Below are 24106 nucleotides of genomic sequence, written 5' to 3' on the forward strand. Positions count from 1 at the left end.
AAGCAACTGCAGCCAAAGCCTCCTTGTCAATTTGGCTGTAGTTGCGCTCAGCTGGGGAAAAAGTTCTGGAGAAAAAGGCAATGGGTGCCTCAGAACCATTAGGCAGTCTATGACTTAAAACAGCACCTATGCCAAAAGGAGAAGCATCTGCTGCTAAAACTAAAGGTAAATGTTCATTAAATTGTATCAGGAGAGCATTGGATGTAAGTAATGATTTGACAGCATGGAAGGCATGGGCTTCCCTTGGTCCCCAGTGCCAGGGGGATTGCTTGTCCAAGAGTCTGTGCAGAGGCTCTGCAACGGAAGCTTTATGAGGCAAAAATGAAGCGTAAAAGTTAAGAAGTCCTAAAAAGGCCTGGAGCTCAGTTTTGTTAGTTGGCTATTCACGAGCATGCCTCGTGAATAGCCCTTACTTTGGATTCGATTGGGTGAATACCAGAGGCATCAATTCTGTATCCCAAAAATTCTACCTGTGGGGTGGCAATAGTACACTTGTCTTTCTTTAACTTAAGACCATGCTGTCTGAAATGATCGAGGACTCCTCTGACTCTTTGCAGCAACTGAGGCTTGTCAGGGGCAGATATTAAAATGTCATCAAAATACGGAATTATGCCCGGTAATCCTTGAAGAAGTCTTTCCATTAAGGATTGGAAAATTCCTGGGGCTACACTTACGCCAAATTGGAGGCGCCTCCATTTGAAAGCGCCCCTGTGCGTTACAATAGTTTGTAGTTCAGCGGCTGTGTCATCAACAGGGAACTGTTGATAGGCCTGTGACATGTCTAATTTAGTGAAAATGGTTCCTGGCTCAAAAGAATGTAGTAGGTGCTGGATAACAGGGACTGAATAGGTGCTGATTTGTAAATATTTGTTCAATGACATCTTGTAATCCGCGCAGATTCTTATGCTCCCATCTTTCTTCAGGGGTGTCACTATTGGGGTTTCCCATTTTGCGAAGACCACAGGCTCTTATATACCTTGTTTAATTAATTTGTCAAGCTCCATGTCTAATTTGGGGTGGGTTGCAAAAGGTACCCTTCGAGGCTTTAAACGGATTGGTCCTGCCTGAGGGTCCAAGTTGAAAGATATTGGGGTTCCTGAATAACAGCCCAGTCCCTCGCTGAACACATCAGCATAGTCATTAAACAAGGTGTCCACTTCAGCATTTGTAATAGAGTGGATTCCGCTTATATGGAGGCCAAGGGCAGGGAACCAGTCTAACCCCAACAGGCTAGGGAAGGCACCATCCACTACCACTAAAGGCAAGTGACCTTTAAAATTTTGAAATTGTACAAAAAACTTGCCTTTTCCGATGACTGGGATGGTTTTGCCTTGGTAGTCACGTAGGGTTAACTGGCAGCCGTGAGGCTTCTTCTTAGCCATTCTGGGAAGTAGTTGTTTCAAGCTGCTCCATGAGTTGATGGACAGTGCTGAGCCTATGTCAACCTCCATCCTGCAAGGTTTTCCTTCTATAGAAACAAAAACACTAATTTTGTTAGAGCCTTTGTTAGCTTGGCTTGATAGCAGGTAAAACAGTCTTCAAGTTGTTTTTGGAAATGTTGGGTTGTCTGAGGCTTTGGGGCAAAAGTCTTTCCTGCTTGACAGATCCTGGCTAAATGACCCTTCCTTTGGCATTTTAGACAAATGGCATTCCTGAACTTGCAGGATGCCCTGAGGTGGTTTCCCCCACAGCTTAGACAAATGGGCTGATGCCATGGAGGTAGATTGGGGTTTGTCCCCTTGACTGGTTTTTTGCTGCCTGAGGCGATTTACATTATTAGCCTCTTCATGGCCTTCTTCTGAGGAGGCTTCATCATAATGGATGGCTGAGCTGCCCCAGCTAATTGGATTTCCCTGAATTTCTGCTGCTGAAAATGCTGATAGTTCAGCAGCTTGAGACTCTTCAATTGCTAATTTAAGGGTTAAATCTCCTTTAGCCAATAGACACCTTTGTAGCCTTAAATCCCACAGGCGGCCCTCCTGAGCTCTGTTTTTGCTGGCAGAGGCACCACAGGCCGGTCCTTCGCTGTTTCCAGGGCAGCCTCATGGGCCAGATCTAAGCACCTCAAGGACTGGATCCAGGCCGCGGGCCTTGAGTTTGACACCCCTGTACTAGATCATTCCTATATGCCATTATATACGTATTGCTCTAGGCAGAATAATATCTTCAACTAGTAATGGTTTTGATTTAGGCAGCATTTAACTGAACCCTGAAAACTATACAGAAAATGGATTACTGTCATTTTAGCAGCTATTTGGTCAATGTAAGGCACCATTTGTCATAAAGGTTAAGTGACTTACTGTGTTACAGGTATCCTAGTCCTCACTGAGTTCTCCTTTCCTACAGTGGGAGGAGGAATCATCCATAGCAGTTCACACTCAACACTGCCCTTCGAGTATTTGAAGTTACGACAACCCTATCATTCTTCATAGGACTGTGTCCCCATTATCAAGAGATTAAGATTTAGTAATATCAATAGCACTTAGATTTATATACCACCCCATCCTGCTTTACAGCACTCTCTGCATGGTCTACAGTGTTGCCCCCAAACAATCTGGGTCCTTATTTTATCAACCTCAGAAGGATGGAAGGCTGAGTCAATCTCGAGCCCATCAGGATCAAACTGCAGGTTGAGGGCAGAATTTGTCAGCTATACTTCATAACAAGAACTGCAGCCCTCAGGGCTCAGTATTTGGTTGCTTTGTAGCTGGGAGGTATTTATTTATTTATCATATTTATATGCCGCTCACCTTGTGGTGCGTTTATAATAGATGCTGCCTCCTGCAGTCATACAATCACCATCTGCCTTATGCTTTGCTGCTACTTTCAAATTATCAAAGTCAGTGGAGAAGCTAGTAGTAAATTGCAAGTTGCAGTCATAAATGTCTCAATTAACAATCATGGCTTATTTGCTTAATGACCACAGTGGAAATGAGATTGTAAACCAGTTATGGTCAACTGATGTCTCGTTTGGTAGACTTGCTGGCCGTAACTTGTGGTCACTAAACAAAGACTACTTGTATTGCCTTGACAGCAGGACTTGTATCCCTTGGATCACTGAAATATATTTTTGGAATCCTCCAGTTCCACCGCTAAGATTTAGTATATGACAAGGTTTTCACTCAAAAAAGAGTTTTCTTTCCCGTAGAAATATTCCACTCCTAAAATGAAAGAAAACAGAATATCTTAGACCCATCCATTTACAACATCATATGGTCTTCCAATAACCCCAAAAGGCAGTTCAGTTTCTGCTCCAAATAGAAAGACTAATGAGACAGGCAGTATTTTAAGGCCTTCAAGAAATCCATCCAAGCATCGTAAAGTAACTATTTATCAAAATTAGTCTCTTGTTGTAGTATAAGGCAAAAATGTATCATCAGAACCATTCTTACAGAAAGGCAAAGGGTTAAAATAAAACAACAAAAGAGAACCATGCTAAGTTTGACCATAGTTTATCCAGGCTTGCTCAGAAATTTCAAAGAATCCCCTGAGGATTTAGTTTTCAGAATGTTTAGAAACTACTGCAAGCTTCCTCAAATGGCAGGTATTTGGGGAACTCTTAAAGCAAAGATCAAAACATAAACACCAAGCATGGCTAGCCAAAAAAATCACTATGAATCCCATGCTAGCCACCTAGGCTGTTAGATAAATATGTCAAATGCTAAGTAATATAATTCAAGTGTCAGGGTTCCAAGTAACACTCCCAACAGAATCAAGACTCCAAGGCTGGCATATTCCTCAAAGTACAGATTTATTAGGCATGTCATATTGGCATATCTGGGGAAACTTGAATCTAAAGTCCCTCAGGTTTCCCCCTTAGTAAAAATACATTTTCCTTCTCCTGGCCTTTCAGACCATCACATGGCCCAATCAGGTCACAGTCCAAAGTTCACCCGGATTCACGTCCCACCTCTTCACACTTGGTGGGAATGTCATTAGTTCTCAGAGGAAAGAATTTTATTTTGGTTACAAAGCCGTCACTACCTCTACCTCCCCGCTCCTGTTCCCACAGCTCGCCCAGCCACCACTGGGAAAGCCCTGAAAATGCCAAAGAAAATGGCTCCAGGGCTGACATCAAGAACTTGAAGTGAGTTGAAGCGCTCTCCTCCTCTTGAGTTTGCAGAAAATGAGGCCAGCATGAAATTGGGTGTCCTCCTTTCCGTTCCCTTTCCTGCCTCTATTGCCTCTGATTCAAGTGTTAGTAGTCTCCTGACTCTTCTCCAAATAATGGGTGTCAAACCTTGACACATCTGTGATTGCCCTCGGAACTATAATCCTAGTTTGGCTAAAAACAACTTTAACCTGTCTAATTCATGATCTAATGACAAGATGAAGTCAACACTGTGGGAACACAGAACCAAAATAGTTGTTATCAGGACATATTTGTCAAGTCTATGCAGCTTAGAAAGTATTTGTAGAGTTGGAAAATGAATAAATCTCAGACAGATTGCAGAGGGTTGCCATGAGAAGCTATAAAATTAACTGGGTGCTCAAAATTAACTGGGTTCAGGGTGATGAAACTAAAAGGAGTCAGAAGAAGAAATGGGATCCCCAGATGTTAAAATAAATAGGAATACAGTTGAAGAGATAAGGAGCTTGTAGGGAGATAGTGTAGAATCTGTGAGAAAATCAGAATTAGGAACCTCCAAAAAAGAGGAGGAGGTTGTCTCAAAAGAGTTGAGAATTAAAAAAAAAATCTTCAGGTTGAGGAGAAAAAATATAAAATCTGTGAAGTTGTGAGTTACGAGATACTGCCATTACGCGCTGATAGGGGAAAAGGACAAGAGCAGAAATTAATCTGGAAGTAATGCAGAAAGAAAAGGATGAACCAAACTTTTCAAGTGAAGGGAGAGACAGAAAATTTACTTCTAAGAAACATCTTAAGAAGACAAAGAGAGGTAAGAGGAAAGGCTTTCAATCAAGGAAGATGGAATGACCACTTGTGAATAGGAGGTGAAGGAAAGAAAGCACAAGATTTTGATAACTTAGCAAATGGACACCATGAGAAGCTGCATTTTTCACTCAGGAAGACTACTGGCTGCAGAGAAGTGGACCAACTGGCATGTGTTGCCTTAAGAGAGGATTGTAGTCAGTGGTGGGATTCAAAAAAATTTACTACCGGTTTTGTGGGCATGTACCAATATGATACCACCTGACTATTAGTTCTGAATATAACTAGTGAAGCTGTTCTCATCTTCTACTAGTTTATACCTTGCTTATTAGATCCATGGATGCAGGGAATGGGAGGAGCTTCTTAAAGACTTTGCTAGTGGAAGGATTTGCAGGAGGCTTGGCTGAAATACATTCAGTTAGAGTTGAAAGCGATTCTGTGGGAAATTGCTGAGAGAATCAGCTCTCAAGATCATCACTACACACTCTCAGTGAGTGTCTATGGAGATTCTCAGTCATCCAGGTCATTTTTCTTTTAAAGACGTTTCACTTCTCATGCAAGAAGCTTTCTTTGGGACAACCATGACCTGGATGATTGAGAATCTCCATAGACATTAAATGATGCTCTTTGGGATGAGCACCCTTCAAATGGTGCGGGAATATGAATGGATTTCCAGAAAAATTGCAGACCACAGGAACAATTTGTGCTTCAGTGTCAGATGCAGACAGACAGACTCATTCCCAACAGCCTATGTGCCCTGTGCTTAACAGTGAAGGGACACAGGGCAGAAAACTCAGAGCTGAAGAAGCTTCTTGGATGAGAAGTGAAACATCTTCAAAGAAAAAACAGAAAGTCCAGTTCCCTCTTGGAAAAAAAAAGAACCTTTGGGACTCTCAGTGAACAGCACTAGCATGTTTGGCCTCATTTCTAATGAAAGCAGGTAAAGGACATCACTAATCAATCAGATTTAAACATTTAAACATTTCTGATGTATGCTGATGTATACTAATAATATCCACAGCAGACAAATAATAATCTTGTGGCCATGAAACCAGTACCTACGAGCCATGTCAATTTTGCAGCTTTCAACCTGCTTCCAGGGACTTGGCCATTGTCCTGCTCATCTATGAAGTCATGGGATCTCTATGTTACACTGCATTGGAATGTCAGGGTTCCATTTTGCATGCCCAAACTTTGTGCACCTGTCAATCCATCCACCACAAGGAGCAATAGATGTTGTTAGAGAAGTAGATGCCTCTGCACTTTTATCACTTTTCCTTGTCTGAAAAGTTTACTTTGTCTGTCTCTACATAGCATGCTTCAGACCAGTTAGACTGGTATTTTCAGGATTGTCGGCAACTTTTTTCCCTGACTCTGATACGTGCAGTTCAGATTATCAGTTGATTCAGTCTCCTTCCATAATGGATAGCACAATCCAGTATATCCCCAGCTCTCAGCTGCAGATAGATCCAACTAATCCAGTCTTTCCTATTGCTGAATATTTCATTTCCATTCATGTAAGCACCAGATTTGAGAATACTTTCTCCCCCCCTCACAAAAAAAGAGTGATGCTCCTGATGTTGTTTCATGCATTCTTTCCAGTGAGCAAGCTACCCACTAACCAACATATTGGTGGAACAGTCAAACAGTTATGATAGAGTTCCCGTAAGTGGAGCAACAGAACTGAATATACACTGGATGGTCACTGGGTTTTTTTTAACAAAAATATGTTCTTAAATATATATCTTAACATATTTAAATGTCAATTTCTACAGTCAGAATAACCAACAGGATGCTGAGGCTAGGTTAAGAGCCATGGTGGGCAGTGCATTGGTTAAAATTCAGTATTGCAGGTTAATTCTGCCAACTTCCAGGAGTTTGATTCTCACTGACTCAAAGTTGACTCAGCCTTCCATCCTCCTGAGGTTGATAAAATGGAGATCCAGTTTGTTGGGGGCAATATGCTGACCCTGTAAACTGCCTAGAGAGGGCTGCAAAGCACTGCCATGTAAGTCTGTACTATTGCTATTAATGCCATTCATTTTTCTTCAGTTTCATAAAACACTTTTAAAATATGTTCCTTGCTGTGTGATAACAAAAGAAGCACCTGAATAAGGCTGAAAGGAAAATGGGGGTTGGGATACACAGATGCACATATATTTAAAAGCAGGAAGACAAGATGGAATAACCAGGATGAAGTTAGTTGGGTTTTTTGTTGTTGTTGAACAACACAAAACTCTTTTGAATTAGGGCAGAAGATGTCTAAAGCAGGTTGGCTATGGAGGAGGTTTCAGTGCTTTGATGCCATGGTAATAGGTTTCTTAGGAAGACCAAAATAGAGCAAGATGGATGAGAGGAGTACAAAATGGGGGTGGACATGTTTTGTAGTGATGGATCCTTTTTTTAAAGCTTGCAAAATACACCCACTTTCTTACTTAATAACCACTTTGTCTTCAGGATGGTGCAGGGAGAAGGGGAGGAAAAGGAAAGGTAATAAGGCATGGACTTGGTGAGAAAGAGTGATAAGATGGTGACTGTGCTACCTTTTCCATTTTGATCTCAATGTTTTCTATTCTATTATTTTAATTAAACTTATTAATTTAATAGGAACATGGAATGATCCAATTTAGTCCAGTGCCTCCAACATGCATGGAACACTCTTCGATGTTTGTGCTCTTCCTTAAATTTTTCTTCCACAAGGGTGACTTATCCTGCAATTTAACACTTTTAGATATTTTCCTCGCATCAATGTATCTTCTCTCTGCAATGAAATTTAAATTGTTTTTCTCCAATGTTCTGGATATAAGGGTATCTATATCACTGAAGTTTGCATGATTTGGCATCTATTCCTCATTAATAAACAGAGCTAATCTTTATGCCCTGTTTTACCAATTTCACTGCTTTTCATGCCAAACTATATTGCAACAGGTCAGTCATCCTCAGCTAGCTTCTCAACAATTCTCATCATCCTCAGGCAATACACTCAACAAGGCTAGTGTTATGTACGGTATAATTTAATGCCTCCAGAAAGCATCAAACTGTGGAAATGTCATAGAGTGAAATGAAAGAGAAAAATAATAAGAACTTTTCTTATACAGTTGCAATTTTTGTCAGATAAATGGTATGAAAGTTTTTGAGGGACACAGATATTTTCATCAAACAGGAGCACCTAATTGAGAGAAATACAGATGACAAGAGGCTGTACTTCCTGAGATTCTTTGGTCAGATCTTTTCTATCATAGTGTCATCATAAAATATTACAACACTAAGAACAAAAACACATGGCAAAGAAAGCTTCACACTTGCAATTATTTAATAAATCTCTATCTTGTTTCAAACAGCTTCAACAAAATTATAAGGCTGATCTACTAAACATTTATTTTACCTTCATTTTTCACTTCATGAAAAGATCCTGAAGGTTATCATGTGATCATGTTGTGTGTGTCAGCCATATATATGCATGAAACAAAATAGACAAGTACCTGCCACATAACTGCCCAGATTTAACAATTGTTTATAAGAAAGAAAGAAAAAGGTTTGGATAGTGGACATGGCAGAGAAAAGAAGGGAAAGAACTGGGGGGAATCACAAAATACAAAGACTTGCTGAAAGAAATAAAATGACCACTATTAATAGGTGCCTTGGGTGCAATCTCAAAACAACCAAAGCACTACCTGAACACCATTGGCATTGATAAATTCACCATCAGTCAATTGCAAAAGGTAGCTTTACTTGGAACAGCTTACATCCTGTGATGATACCACTAACACTATCAAATATCAATATCTACTTATTCCAGGTCCTGGGGAAGGACTCCATTTGTGGATAAAAATGCCAAATCCAGTCTGAACATCTGGCTAACTGCATGACAAACCATAATAATGTAGTAGCATTGTTCAATGAAGCCAATTTGACATAGTAATTAAAGATACCAATCTATAAATCAGGAGACCAAGAGTTCTAACCCCATCTTTGACACAAAGCCAGTTGGGTGACCTGAGGCCAGTCTCCTCTCTCTCAGCCCTAGGAACCAAGCAATAGCAAACCGTGTCTTAACTCTTACCAAGACAATTACAGGGACTTGTCCAAGCAGTCACAGGAGTCAACGCTGACTTGAGCATACCCAAAAAGAAAAAAACAGAAACTATTCACATTAATAGGAACTTTCTTCCAGTCTAAAATACCTCTGGGAGGAGTAAAGTTCATTAAGATCACAGTACCAGAAGAAAGAGCTAAAGCTGCTATCTGCACATCCCATGAACTTGATCAGAAGGCCTGTGAGATTTGCTCCATCAAGTCATGAAGCAACTATTCCAAGGTTTGGCACAGCTGTGGCCCTCTTGAGATCCTTAAGGCAAGCTCAGAAGATGTTTGTACCAGGATATGCAATGAAGCAAAGCACTTGTTGCTTTGCTTTGCAGCTGCCCCCTATGGAACTGAGTCAAATTATTTGCACAGAAATGTTCAGAGCATACATCAGTTGCTATCTACGGTGGAAAAATTGCAAAGGCAAACCACATGCTTAATGTCATTCCTAAATAGACTCTTGGAAACTTGCAAAAATGTCGAGACTACATGCTGAATTTAACTAAACCTTGCAAAATGTCATTCTGTTTGTTTTTGAGCCAGATGAAGATGTGTCCAATTTGTCATACGGGAGATTTATGTTACACATAAAGAAAAGCCTTCTTCGTGTAATGTTCATGTCCTAGATGGAAAGACTACCTAACAGCTTTAGATCATGCCTTACACTAAGTCATAAAGAATCAGGATACTTATTTAAAATTATTTTTGGTACATTGAGCATAGTGCTTGGATTTGGAGGAGTGGACATGTAGCCATCACAATCAAATCTGAGGCAGGTCATAAATGTCAAATTAAAATTATTTAAATATAAAAACCAATGCAATCCTGGGCTCCACCGACAGAGGGGTAGTATCAAGATCATGTGAAGTATTAGTACCACTTTATAATGCATTGGTAAGACCATACTTGGAATACTGTGTCTAGTTTTGGTCAACACAATACACAAAAAGTTTTGAGACTGTAGAAACAGTGCAAGAGAAGACAACAGTCACAGAGAAGAGGTGGTTGACCTATTCTTCAGAGCACCTGAAAGCAGGACAAGTAGTAATGGATGGAAATGTATCAAAGAAATATCCAACCTAGAACGAAGGAGAAATTTCCTGACCGTGAGAACAATTAATTAGTGGCTGAAAGTTGTGGGTGCTTTTAAGAAGAGACTGGACAGCCATTTGTCAGGAATGGTATAAGGTCTCCTGCTTGAGTAGGGGGTTGGACTATAGAAGACTTCCACTGTCCCTTCCAACTCTGTTGTTCTGTATTCTATTCTATGTATAGGTAGGCAAAACGGTTGAAGGGTGGGCAGTCAGCAACTGCAGAATTCTGACTCCCATGGAAATCAGGAAGGAAGGAGGCAGTGTTGCACCTAATGGATGGATGAACAGTGCAAGGCCAGCAAGGTCAGGACCAGGAATCTCCCGAGAACAAGAACCAAGCCTGCATGAAGCTCCCTGCTTTAATGCTCCTTCTCATCATCTTTCCAGGCAGCTGCTGCCATCCAAGGTAGAGCAGGTGACTTTAAACTCTATCCAGCAGGAGGAAAGCTTGCCTGCTACTGCCTACCTCTCAGAACTGTTTGCAGATAGCAGAATAAGGATAGCTGGCCTCCTCATAAGTGGAGCTTCAGGAAGTGCCTTGCCCAAGTCAATTTGCTTCCAGTTAGTTAAAGTTGAAGCTGAAGCTATTGATCTTCATATAAATAGTATTCATGCTAGTAGAATCCCTTGGAGGAGGGGGGGGAGATCATTCCAATTCATTTAGTGTTTTATGAGGTAATGACAAACTCTGGATTAATGTGTTGGGTGACCTCCTCTCTTTTCCGCCCATTTCCAAAACCACCAGGAAATGATGGAATTTATATCCCAAGGATTTGTTTTCAAGAGGCTACTGGACTTAGTTTCACTTCTCATCCAAGAAGCTCTGACTGGTTGGTGGGGAATGGAAGAATTTATATTGCTTGCCGACAGCTGGTAATTTTCATTCTTTTAGAGTTGTTGACGCCACCTGGAGGTTTATATGTATCCTCAGAGTCATCTTAGTGCAAATGGGTGGGGAACCTCCTTGGAACTGCTGTGTTGTAGATTGGAGATAGATGATGTCATATCCCGCCCTTTCTGTTGAGCGAGGGATATTAAATTTTGACATAGTGGCCTCGTCACCCCACCACTTTCAATCCAGCAGTCCTCTCTGTTCAAAATGTAGATGGAATTTATAATGGCATCATCCCCAAGCTGGGGGTATCTATCATCATGTCGGAATAACCAAAACCCAATTGCTATGGAATGAAGATAGTATTGGTGGATTGATTGATTTACCTGATGGGTTTGAGACTTATTTTCGATAAAATTACTTACTGAACAAAAGACTCATTGGAATGATGCTAATGTTGATAACAAAAGTCTTCCCTTTTTTTAAAAAAAAGGGGGGGGACTAGCTGCTGGCAAAATGAGACCTTCCTGATGAAATCAGAATGGCCTTCTTGTCCTATAGAACAGAAAATAACTTTCAATCCATAATCCATCCTTAGGGGTATAGCAAGGTCCCATTCCTATTCCTTAGTACTAAAAGCCACATATAGCTTTGCTGTTTCAATGTGGCCAACTGCCTCTGATATTCAGAAAAGAATTCCAAACAGGGCTACCCAACTTGCCATGTCACTGATATATAACCCTCCCTAAACTTGGGCACCCAAAGTAATGCCAGCCCCATCACTCCCACCCACCATCCTCGGTGTGTCAGGATTCCAGCAATCACCCTAATTAAATCATGAGCCTTGAGCCAAACTTCAAAGAGCTTCAAAGAATTCATTAGTAGCAACATATTGGCATGACCTGGATGTAGCCGATTCTGAAACATGTAATTCACTATCATGTTTGACCCTGCTTTTCCCCCACCCCTCTGGGTGTATCATAATTCATATTCTCCAATGAAACATGTCCCTAGCCAAGAGTCATCAATATGTTCTCCAATTGGAGTTTTGCATGGCACAAACTCCAGTCGGTTAGTATAATCTTTGCAAGGTATGCATGGAATCTACTTTTGCTTCCAAACTGCTGCACTGCTCTTTCAAACTCCTTCCCCCACTTTCTGTTGTCAACTATAAAACGAGCATAGAAAATGTTTTATGAGTGGACTCAGTGATCATACAGAAACTTCCTTTGATATTTTCTAAGCTTCCAGTGCCATTTGTTTTGTTTCGTTAAGAAAAAAAGGAATAAAAATTAGAGTAGCTCAAATAAAATGTTACTGCTGGGCACACATGTGTGCCCCCCGCCCCCATGAACCTCGTAGTTGATTTTAGAAAACAAAATAGATGGTTGGGTGCATTCTCAAGCTGTCTTTAGAAGTATCCCCCTTTCCCAAGAAAAGGACAAAGGAAAATGCTGATAAATAGATGCTTTTAATAGGTGAAGTCATGGCACTCATTGAATCCAATCTGTGAATAAGCTAATAATGCCCTGCAGCCATTTATGGAAGGGAGCCCACATTTCTAATATGCCACCTGCACCCCAAGATTGGGGACTCCTGCCCTAAAGACTTGCACATTGCTGGAACCTCTGATTATTTCAGGAAAGTGGTATCCTAAGCAGGGAGTATGAATCCACAACTGTTTCTTAGAAGCAGAACAAAAGGTTGGCCGAAATGAAATGTGTGCCACATTTTGGAAACAAACAGCCCGATTCATGAACAGTAGCCCCAGTTCATGATGAGCACCATTTAAACTCAGCTGATGATGATTATTTAATAAATTGTTAGAACTGGAGTTTGCTTCTGATCATCTGTCAAGCATAATTGCCTGCAAGGGTTGAAGAAGAAAACCTAAGTGAATTTAACCTCTCTTGTGCTTGAAAACTGAACCCTGCTTCCTGGGAAAGGGGAAAAAAAATCTCAGAATACTTTGGGCATCCTGACAATGCAGATGGATAAAGCCATAAGGATAAATATGATGCAAAGCAAACAGAATCGACTGCATATGTTGTGGTGCCAAACTCCAGAGGCCTGATGGCACTTCAAACTACCACGGCTGGAGCGAAGAGAACACGGAACATCTTTTTGCCTTTAAAGGGGCCTCTGGAGATGAGGGGGAGAGCATTTTTAAACAAGTGCATCTTTGGCCAGAAGAGGAGGAGGGGATCGATGCATTTTGTAGACCTGGAACAGAGGTCTTATCCTCATTTCTCGAGCCATTTGACAGATTGCACAAGGCCAGCAGCAGTGAACTGCCATCCAGTCTTCGCAGAGAGTTCCCTGGGGAAGAACAGAAAAGAATCTCTCTGTATTAGACAGACTGAGGAACCATTTTTTCCATGCCACTAAATGCTGATCTAATTAGAATTTCTCCACAGAAGAAATTCTAATTCTAGTTCTTTCCCCTTATAGGTATATCTATATACAGTATATAAAAAAAGAGGGAGGGGAGTAGAAATTACAATTTGCTACCACACCAATGAGCTTTCCCTGAAAGGAGGTAATAATTTGATTTCTTTAGATACAGAAATAATCCAAATGACAGTGTCACTAACTCACTGCATTCCACATTTTCCTCAGTCGGAGAAACTGAAATCTCTAAATAACATGGCAGAACCGCACTTATCTCTTATGGGGAACTAAAGGGGCACTCCACAGCTCCTGACTCTAATTTTACATTGTCGTTATCTGCTTTTTAGTTGCTGACATTTGAATATGCTGCATCCTCCACTGCCCCAAAATCAGTGGCATACCTGAATCCACCCTTGATTAGTCACTTCCTGTTCCCTCTTTGCATAGGCCTTTAATTACAGGGTTTGTCTTTGCCTCCAAACAATGGCTGCTCATCTTGTCTCCCTCTTGTGATCACTGCACATTGTTCAGGCAACAAAGCCTTTACCATTTTGTGAGCTTTTCCCCCATTTCTATCTCAAAATTGTAAATTAAAGGCGCCACAGAGTAACCCTACTCAATGCCAGATCCACTGCATCATCTCTGACAGATTACAGGTACTCCTCGATTTGCAATAGTTCGTTTTAGTGACCGTTCAAAGTTATACTGGCACTGAAAAAAAAGTGACTTATGAGTATTTTTCACACTTACGACCGTTGCAGTATCCCTGTAGTCATGTGTTCAGATGCTTGGCAACTGGTTCATATTTATGACCGTTGCAGTGTCCCTGTAGTTGTGCGATCACCATTTTGTGATCTTCCAACAAGCAAAGTCAATGGGGAAGCCAGATTCACTTAGCAAACATGTTATTAAGTTAATCAGTGCAGTGATTCACTTAACAGCTGTGGCAAGAAAGGTCGTAAAATGGGGGGTGGGAAACTCACTTAACAAATGTCTCACTTAGCAACATAAACAAAAAAATTAATTAGGGCTCAATTGTGGCCGTAGATTGAGGGCTAATTGTATTTTCCAGTCACCTCTTTCACTTTTTCTACCTCTGAAGGAAATAGGAATTCCTGGTTTCCCCCCACTCCACTTTAAAAACCATCTTTGTACTTCCTAATCCTCTCACAGCAGCCGTATTCCTCTCTTGAGACCAAATGGAACCATCTTTTCTATCTATGTTTATTCAGAAACAAGGCTTCCTGCGTGAATTGCATCCTAATTGGACAAAATAGCCAAACGCACAAAATCTTTCTCCTCCCCAGTCGTTCTGCAGCTGAGCTGAATTCCAGAATCTCCCTGAAAACATATTACAAGGGTGTGAATTCAGGTAGCCTTCCCAGCTTAAATACCTTCCAGTGTTCTAAATTTCAATTATAAGAATTCTGGGAATTGAAGTCCACAAGTCATAAAAGGGCCATAGTTCCTCATCTCTACACTTGACTAGACCATCAATTAAGTATGAATCTTTAAGTAAATAAAATGGCAAGATCTTGGCTAGCTACCAAAATCTTCAGAGGTCATCCCAATTCCTTGAGACCGTTGCAAGATTCGGATAAGAGTCTTAGAATTTGTATGGTTTCAAGTGAGAATGAAACTCTTGAAAGATTTGGCAATACCCTGAAATTGTACCCATTTAAAAATAAGACTACGGTACCTGGGTTGCAAAGCACCATTGACCACTAATTGGAAAGAGAAAGGTGTGCTTCCGCTGAACTAATGGTCAACTGGATTTGCTTTTTAAAGATTTTTTAAAATCTGCCTTTATTACCTTAGAACACAGGTGTCAAACTCGCTGCGTCACATTGCCATCATATGATATTTTGTGATATTTTCCCCATTGATGCAGCTGTGGTGGGCATGGTCTGCACCTGATACATCCGGCCAGTTTGACACCCCTGCTTAGAAGTAACTCAAGATGGCAAACATATCTAATATTCTCTCTTCTCCTATTTTCCCCACAACAACAACCCTGTGATATGGTTTGGGCTGAGAGAGAGTGACTGGCCTAAAATCACCAAGCCTAAGACAGGATTAAAACCCATGGACTGCTGGCTTAGAAGCCAGCACTTTCATAACTACATCAGTTTGGTTCTTATTTTTTTCCAGTTCAGATATATTAAACTGATTTTAATTTAAAATAATTAGTTTAATTTAATAACTTAATTAATGTAAATTAAATTAAATTAAATTAATAATTTAATTTAGTTTAATAACTAAATACTTATTTAGTCTATCCCAAGGACAAACTATAATTGGGAACCATTCCTGTATCCTCTGAATTGCTAAGGAGCTAGATAAAAGATGCAGGATCAATCATCTTATAATTATTTATGAAATACTTCCTATTCCTTTCCCATTACCATTGTTTATTGCGCATAGTTGTATAATTTGAAAATGAGATACCTTTGCTATAGTTTTTTTTCCTCCTGAAAATATTTACCTCCATACTACTCAGAGCATGATGCAATGCTATAAATGCAAGCACTTATATTAAGACTTAACCAGTTTACGCAACTTTCATTTCATAGGATTTGTGTTACACCCAGTGGTGGGATTCAAATTTTTTTACTACTGGTTCTGTGGTGTGGCTTGGTGGGCAGGGGAAGGATACTGTAAAATCTCCATACCCTCCCCACCCCACTAACCTTCTTTCCAGCTCCGTTCTCCTGTGCAGGGCAACAAAAGAAGACCCATCTGATCAGCTGGGACTCAGGAGGCAGAGAACAGATGGGGACAGCTCCAGACAGAGGTGGTATTTGCCAGTTCTCCAAACCATTCCAAATTTCCACTACCGGTTCTCCAAACTGGTCAGAACTGGCTGAATATCACCTCTGGCTGCACCACAACATTTCTCATGCACCCTGAACAAAATCACTGCTGGCACTCCATCTTTTCTTCTAACCTAAGTTAGAAGGACCCATGAAGAACGTCTGCATCATGTCATGCTTCCTTGGCAAGAGAATGGCTAATGTTTTTATTTTACAGGAAAGACAAGATGAGCATTAGGGCAATGGAAATCTTTGTCGCATTGATGCAGTTTGACTATTTGCTTCAAATTATTCTGAAAAGGCTGTGCCACTTTGAATCAAATTAGATTTCCAAAGGAAGTCAATGTTGATCTTACATTCAAACTGACAATTTGAATTGGACCAATTCAGACACTCAGGAATGGTTACTTATTTGCATTAGATTGATGTAATTCAACTATTGGAATCCGATCCAGTTTGCACAGCCCTAAAAAGCATTTATTTGATCTGCATCCATATTCAAAAATACTCTAGACCATGTGTCCGCTTCTCCTCACTATACATTTCTGCAGGTGGAAGATAGATATTATCCTTGTGTAGTGCCATTTGGCAAACATGGATTGTAATTATCTTAAAAAAAAAACAAATAGCTTGTATTCCATAAATTTTTACTGAAATGTTAAAATGACTCTGAAACTCCAATTGGCATGTGTACATATATATACATACACACACACACACACACACACACACACACACACACATATATGCATACATACATACATACATACATATGCACAGAAACAATAGTTTATGACTGACCTTGGTCCTCAGTTTTTCTGCTTACATAGAAATATGTCCCCTCTTTGGGGACAATGCAATTTTACAGCTGTGGCAAAGACAGACAGTTGCTTTTATTCAATTCTTAAAAAAAAAATATGCGGATTTGTTTGGCTCAAGCATGCCATTTGAAAACACATCGTTTTTTTTTTTAATCTCAGGCTAAAAGAGCAACTGTTTTAGCAGTTTAATGTACAGTATTAACTGTGTATTAAGAAGCCAAGGACTCTCAGGCAAAGAGATCTTTGACCCCAGTGGTCAAGAAATGTGGGATTTGAGGAAAGAATACCGAGTGGCAAAATTGTGTCCTATGAAGCTCTGAGATTATTATTTTTTTAATGTTCTGCCTGCTTTGAACTTTTCACCCTTGTAAAGATTTTCCACTTATTCATTATGACCCATTAAGTCATTCAAGTGGCTTTCTTCCAGGCCAAGATATTGTCCACTGGAACTGAACCAGAGGAGAGGAAGAAGATTAGATGCTTATGGACAAGGACATTACGGGTAGGGAGATACCACACAACACAGACTTACATGTATGCTGTGTCTCCCTCTGATGCCGGCTCTTAGGGCTAAGGTTGAACCCAGGAGCAATGGGAAGCAAAAGCACTCACCATACTTGCTCGCAAGTCTGCATTCCAGGCAGGGGCTGCACAACAGGCCACACATACCTAGCACGAAGTACAAACAGAAAGATCAGAATGAGATGAGAGAGGCACAATGGCTTCAGTCAGCTCAGGGATCGCATCGCTGCGCTTGGCTCAAAAAATTAGGCAGCATAAGGAGACCAGAGGAGGGGAGGGGTGGAAACATGTACCTTAAGCATCCCTACGCCTCCCAATTCTGAGGGATTCTGGGATCTGTTCAAGGAGTGCTAGCACAAGCCACTAGCATTCCTTTTACAGATCCCAGAATCCCTCAGAATTGGCCTTTTTGCATTCCTGCTGTATGTGTATGAGTGGTCCTCGACATACAACCATTCATTTTGTGACTGCACTGAAAAAAGTGACTTAGGACCATTTTCCATACTTAGGACCATGGCAGCATCCCCCTGCTCCAGCTATCAGAATTGCGAAGGCTTGGCAACTGGTTCACGTTTAGGATGGTTGCAATGTCCTCGGATCAGGTGATTCCCTTTTTGCGGCTTTCTGACAAGCAAAGTCACATTCACTCAACAGCCGAGTTACTAATGTAACCCCATTAAGTTAAATTAACATAATTAAGTTATAATTAACACAATTTAAGATAATTCGGTTAACAAATGTAACAACTGCAGTGATTGACTGCAGTGATGGACAGGTGTTGTGGCGAGAGAGGTCACAAAATGGGGCAAAACTGACTTAACAATGGTCTCCCTTAACAATGGAAGTTCCGGGCTCAATTGTGGTCATCAGTCAAGGACTACTTGTATATTGGACAGTTATGGAAGTATCCATTCCGGACAGTGGTGGGATTCAAACATTTTTACTACTGGGCGTGGCAGGGGAAGGATACTGTAAAATCCCCATTCTCTCCCCATCCCACTAACCTGCTTTCCAGTTCCATTCTTCTGTGCACGGCAACAAAAGAAGACCTAGCCAATCAAGAGGCAGAGAATAGATGGGAGTGGGGCCGACAGAAGTGGTATTCTGAACTACTCAAAATTTCCGCTACCAGTTCTCCAGAACTGGTCAGAACCTGCTAAATTCCACCTCTGATTTCAGACCCTGTAAAATCATCATGTCCAGCTTTTAACTATAAAATAAGATCTTCTCTAGTGGGAAAAAGGTTCAAGTTTTCTACCTATCTCCCCCAAATCAGCAAGACATTAAAGATATTTTAAGAAAAATATCTGCATTAAAAACCTGTTGTTACATATATAGCTAGTTCTCAACTTCTGACCAGTCACTTAGGGACTATTCAAAGTTATGACGGACCTCCCCAAGGATATTTATGCAACTCAGTGCCAAAGTTCCAAAGATTGTTCCTCCCCTTGTGGTCATATGACCATTATTTTGCAACTAGCCAACAACTATGACTGCTTGCAGTGTCTCATGATCCCATGAAGATATTTGATGGCACTTTTGCTGAAAACTGGCATGCGCTTCCCATTTTCAGCAAAACCATAGCAAACAATTGGTTTGCTTAAGAACTGTGGTGTTTGGTTAAGGATCTCCACCCAAAACGGGTAATAAAATCAGGTTAGTCACCAGATAGGTTCTGTTACGTTCGTAAGTCGAGAACTACCTGTACAAGAAGATGAAGCAACTAAAATGGATGACACTACTGCAATAGAAACAAGGAAACATTGAAAATTGTGAGGGAAACATTGAAAATTGTGAGGGAAACAGTTCTGTGTAGAATCTCTGTAAGATTTTTTATCATTTCTCAGCCAACAGGAAAAACTGAAATATTTCCTAAAGGCTTTTCAGGTGCAGCAGTGGTTTTGGTAATAAAATGTCCTAGTAACTTAATGTATATAGGTAGTTCTATACCCTTAAAACAGTTCATTTAGTGACCTTTCAAAGTTGCAACGGCATTGAAAAAAGTGATTTATTTTTTCATACTTACAACCATTGTAGCATCCCTGAGGTCATATGATCAAAATTCAGACATTTAGCAATGGGTTCATTTTTATGACGGTTGCAGTTCCTGGAGTCATGGAATCACCTTCCCGGTGGGTAAGTCAGATTCACTTAATAACTCCATCACTAACATAACAGTTGTAGGGATTCACTTAATAACTGGGGCAAGAGAGGTCATAAAATGGGGCAAAATTCGCTTAACAAATGTCTCACTGAACAATGGAAATGTTGGGCTGAATTGTGGTTGTAAGTCGAGGACTACATGTATAGGCATGACAGCCCAGAAACTAAGAAACAGACCTAGAGAAAGCTACAATATAAGAATACAATATGAAATCTGATAATTAGATATTATCTTTAGTATGAATTTGGACTCGGTGACAATAGCAATGGGTCCGCTATTGGAAAACCTGAAGGACCATTTTAGTAACTGAACGTTATGTATAAATCAATCAATAAATCAGAATAGAACTAGAAGGGACCTTGGAGGTCTTCTAGTCCAACCCCCTGCTCAAGCAGGAGACCCTATGTCATTTCAGACAAGTGGCTATCCACTCTCTTCATAACATCTCCAGTGATGAAACCCCTACAACTTCTGAAGGCAAGCTGTTTCGTTGATTAATTGTAATGATAGTGCTAAATGGGTTTACACAGTTCGTTCTTTCTTTCTTTCCTTTCTTTCCTTCCTTCCTTCCATCCAACCATCTGAAATGGAAATTCTTTCAGGGCTTCTCAGTGATTTGCTATCAAATCCACCAGCATGATTCCAGGAACATTGAAGGGGGTGGATAATATGCACATGTCACATCTCCCTAGTGTATCATGTTGGAGAGAATTCAAAATGTGAATCTGAAGTAGTAGAGGCTGTACCATGACCCTAATGGTCTTGTTAGTTCAGCTATTCCTCAAAACTTCTGCTTATTGTTTTCCAACAAAGTGAAGGTACAGTACATGTACATACAGGTAAACAGAATTGAAAATAACTACTGAAGCATCCGGGTGAAACTTGGAATTGGCATGGCTGCTTTAGTAATTCAAATGTGCTCTAGTGTGTATTTTGTACAGCCTTCCTTAACTGCATTGGGGGCTGGGAGGTGGGAGAAGGAGGGCAAAGAGCTTCAATCAGCAACTTGTTATGCAAACTTCCCTTTCCCCATGCAAGTCTGGATGGCAGTTTTGAAAATTAATTCAATGCATCCAATTCTCTTACAAATTGTCTTGTCACTGCAGATATCAAATAGACCAGTGGACCAGTTGCCTCCAGTGTGTAAGAGGGTTGTCATGTTGGAAGTAGCAAAGGTACCAGTGGCACATGGCTGGATTGTTACAGGTTCAGCTGAACTTTTGCTCCTGGTGAAATAAATAAATAAATCATAAAATAGTAAAGAGAATCTGAGATTTATAAAAGAAAGAAGAGAGAAGAAAGAAAGTAAGAAAGAAAGAAGAAAAAAGAAAGAAAGAAAGAAAAGAAAACTACACTGTTAAAAGAAACTGAGATTTATAAACAAAGCCATTCATATAGAACAAGCAATCTCTGATCTGCAAATGGAAGGAGAAAAAGTATTCATTATTTTAGAATCAATCTGTTTTGTCGTAATACCAGCCTGCCCTTTCTTCAGATTCATTTCCTCTTGTTGATGCTAATCTCCCACATTGGCAATAGGGAAAAAAATTAAAAATATACCTGGCACTGCAGTGCACATTCATTTCCAATGAAGGAAAAAAAACAGCTATTTAAAAATACTTCCAGGATTAATTTGCAGCATCTATATAGATTTATATATGCATCTGCCCAATATTAATTTTCCTGCCCTATATGAAAAGATAGGCATTTCTTTAGAGTGGCACTTTTCATTGCCACAATGAATATTCTTTTAAACTAAACTATTCATACTAAAATATTCATACTTTTGAAAGAAGAAAAAAGATTCCAGAGCTCTTACAGTGGCTTTTCTTTTTGAAGATGCTTTTAAAGACTTTTGATAGCAGGTGTCTTCCAAAACGTGTATATTAGCCAGATGTGAAGAAGCATAAAACAGGAGCTAAACCAGAGAGTCAGGGTGCCAAGTAGCACCCCCCAAAAAACTGATACTCTGTCCCCCCCTTGCATCAGAAGGAATTTTTAAGAGTGTAAAATGTTGTATGTCTTTCCTGGATCAGGATTCCCTGCGCTCAGATGTTCAGTCCCTGGACATCTCATGGATGGACTATTGTAATGCAGTCTACATGGGACTACCCTTGAAGAGCATTTGGAAGTTGACAGCTGGTGCATAGCATGACAATGTGTGCAGTTTTGGGGCCCTCAAGAGTGGCTCCTGTAACACCCCTGATCCGTGAGCTGCATTGGTTACCAGTCTTGTTTGGAGGTTCTACAGGGGAGCGCAGCTATCGTAAAAAATTAAGAAACATTGTTTTACACTACTTAGTAGACTAATTTGGATCCAATTTTATTTACCTTCACGATAAGCACTAATTTCAGTAGCTGATCTACTCTACTCTATTCGTGTTTAAGATTGATCCCAGTCCAAAGGAGCTTCAAGAAAACTGAAGTAATTCCTTGGTTTCCAGCATATAATGGAAAAGTCCCAAAATACATATGCCAAAAGGTAAATCAATCGTGTATAATGTATAAATGTATACATCATATATAAATCTATAGAGGAAATTGTAAAAATGGAACTCCAAAAATTATTGTTAAATTAATTTCCAAAGATGACAATAAGTATTTCATAATACTTATTCAGAATACATTCCTTGAATTAAGCACTCATTTCTTGAATTAAGACACAATGAAGTCTAGCCTAAATAATCAATGATTCCCAGCTAACAGATTGGCCAGGTTTGGCAGTAGTTTTTTTTTTTTTTTAATAAAAGACTTTTTTTCAGAAAGCTAATTTGTTAATTAACATGAAGAATCTTTAAGTATATTCACAAATATAAGTTTGAATTCTTCTAACAAATAATTTTCTTTCTCTCTAGGATTCAGTCATCTTGAAACCTCATTAAATTAGACAAGTAACTGCAGTGCAATAGATCCAATAGATCCTGGTATGAAACTCTAAGGAAAGTCCCGTACATAGACTTTGGAAATTTTGAACATGAAACTCTATGCAAAGCACATCCAAGCCTGATAATAATTTGGGGGATGTGGATCTGAGATTAACCTGGTTGGGGACTTAAAAAAGAAAAGATGCCTCAAAAAGCTACACCAGAGAGGACATAAGATGAAGGACTATAGTTTTGTACAATGTAATACAGAAATTTTCACATTGCAGTTTTATCTAATTGCCTGTTTTACATAAAAAGCCTAGTCCCTTCCTTTGGCCTGAGGGCTTAAAAGTAGGCCAGAAAAGGCTTGGCAGATGCCACTAGGTGCCTTGGCCAAAGCGTCAAACTAGAACCCCAGCTCAAATGTCTGTGTTCTGATGAAGTTGCAAGTCTCACATCTTAGCTTCTGTCGCACCATTGTTTTGAGGATAAAATGCATTTGCAATACATCTGCATCATGTAAAATTTATCCGAATGTTGTTCTCAAACAAATACAATGCCATTACATTTTGGGACAGAGCGCAACTTTGCTGTTGTTAAGAACTTTGGGGATTTTCTGATGGTAGCTTTCAGTTCCATGCATGCTCCTCCCCAGCCGTAAACCACCATGTTACTGAGAAACAAGGAACACCACCATGGATTGGTATCTGTAATCCACAGTAGACTGCTGGGAGGTAGATTTGATCCACAGGAAATTCACAATTACTAAGAAATATGCTGAGAAAGCCATCACACACAAAATGTGAGGATTCTGTGCCCGACATCGGTCTGACTTAAAAAAGAGTTACTTTCCTAAGTCCCATATGAGTCCACTATTATACTCCAATCAATAAATGACTCTGTGTTCCCTCCCTTTCAGAAGTGAGGCAATGGAGGTGAAAGGTTTTTATCCAAGGAAGATCCATCTAAATCCACCATCTGATTGAATAATCTGATTGAATAATATACAGATGGCCTCAGAACATAGTTCCAACAGTGTAGTTATCTTGTAGATTATGATGCTTGTAATGCTTTAGCTTTCTAAGATACTTTTGTGAGATGTTTTAAGAATCTTCTGGAGACTAAAATCAAAGTATACAAATAGACATATAATCTCCCCTGCATTTTGCAACATCCCAGACATAAACAAAATAAATAGATATAACTGCATTTTTTTCCTTACCCCAACATAGATAGGTAGTTGTTCCAGTCTCCAGATACTGGCAGAGAAAGGATCAATAGAGATTGTGTTGTGTCAGACAATGACTTTTTCTCACTTGTAGTAAAACAGCAGCTTATAAACTTGTCCATTGGGAAGAAGCAGCTAGGCAGAAGATTAAAGAACAGAATAAAGATTGCTCAAGTTTGCTGTTAAAGAATGCTGACATCACAACATTCTCCATTATAGTGTCACAAGAAAGTGGAAAACCAACTTTTTCCAAAACAGTTAATGGAAACAGCAAACACCCAAAGGCCAGTCATTCTTCTGCATGTGTTTTCTTCAATATTAATGTAACAAAACTAACTTTCAAATGTTTTAAAACAAAAGAGGGCAACCTATGGCCCTTGACCCATCCACCCTTTTGTCT

At 39.9% G+C, this 24106-nt stretch overlaps 1 protein-coding gene across 1 annotated transcript; it reads right to left on the minus strand.

Annotated features, from left to right (window-relative positions):
- Window positions 1-12916: 12916 nt before the first annotated feature.
- PLAC8L1 (PLAC8 like 1) lies at window positions 12917-23944 on the minus strand. Its single transcript, XM_026696165.2, has 4 exons — window positions 23701-23944; window positions 20701-20840; window positions 17461-17597; window positions 12917-13222 (listed from the first exon to the last, which is right to left on the minus strand). Exons 1-4 carry the CDS (start codon window positions 23826-23828, stop codon window positions 13070-13072), a joined length of 558 nt encoding a protein of 185 aa, XP_026551950.1. The 5' UTR covers window positions 23829-23944; the 3' UTR covers window positions 12917-13069.
- Window positions 23945-24106: the final 162 nt, after the last annotated feature.

Source organism: Pseudonaja textilis, chromosome 2 (genome assembly GCF_049901715.1).
Source record: "Pseudonaja textilis isolate UNSWEBS1 chromosome 2, rPseTex1.2, whole genome shotgun sequence".
In the NCBI taxonomy this organism is placed as follows: Eukaryota; Metazoa; Chordata; class Lepidosauria; order Squamata; family Elapidae; genus Pseudonaja; species Pseudonaja textilis.

Excerpts from the sequence above, each read along its gene's own strand:
- PLAC8L1 (XM_026696165.2), bottom strand. The coding sequence starts at position 23,828 with ATGGACAAGTTTATAAGCTGCTGTTTTACTACAAGTGAGAAAAAGTCA. Across the intron at positions 17,598-20,700 it reads CTGCAGTGACAAGACAATTT|GTATGTGTGGCCTGTTGTGC; the intron begins GTAAGAGAATTG and ends ACTTCGTGCTAG. Across the intron at positions 13,223-17,460 it reads GAGGGAGACACAGCATACAT|GGAACTCTCTGCGAAGACTG; the intron begins GTAAGTCTGTGT and ends GTTCTTCCCCAG.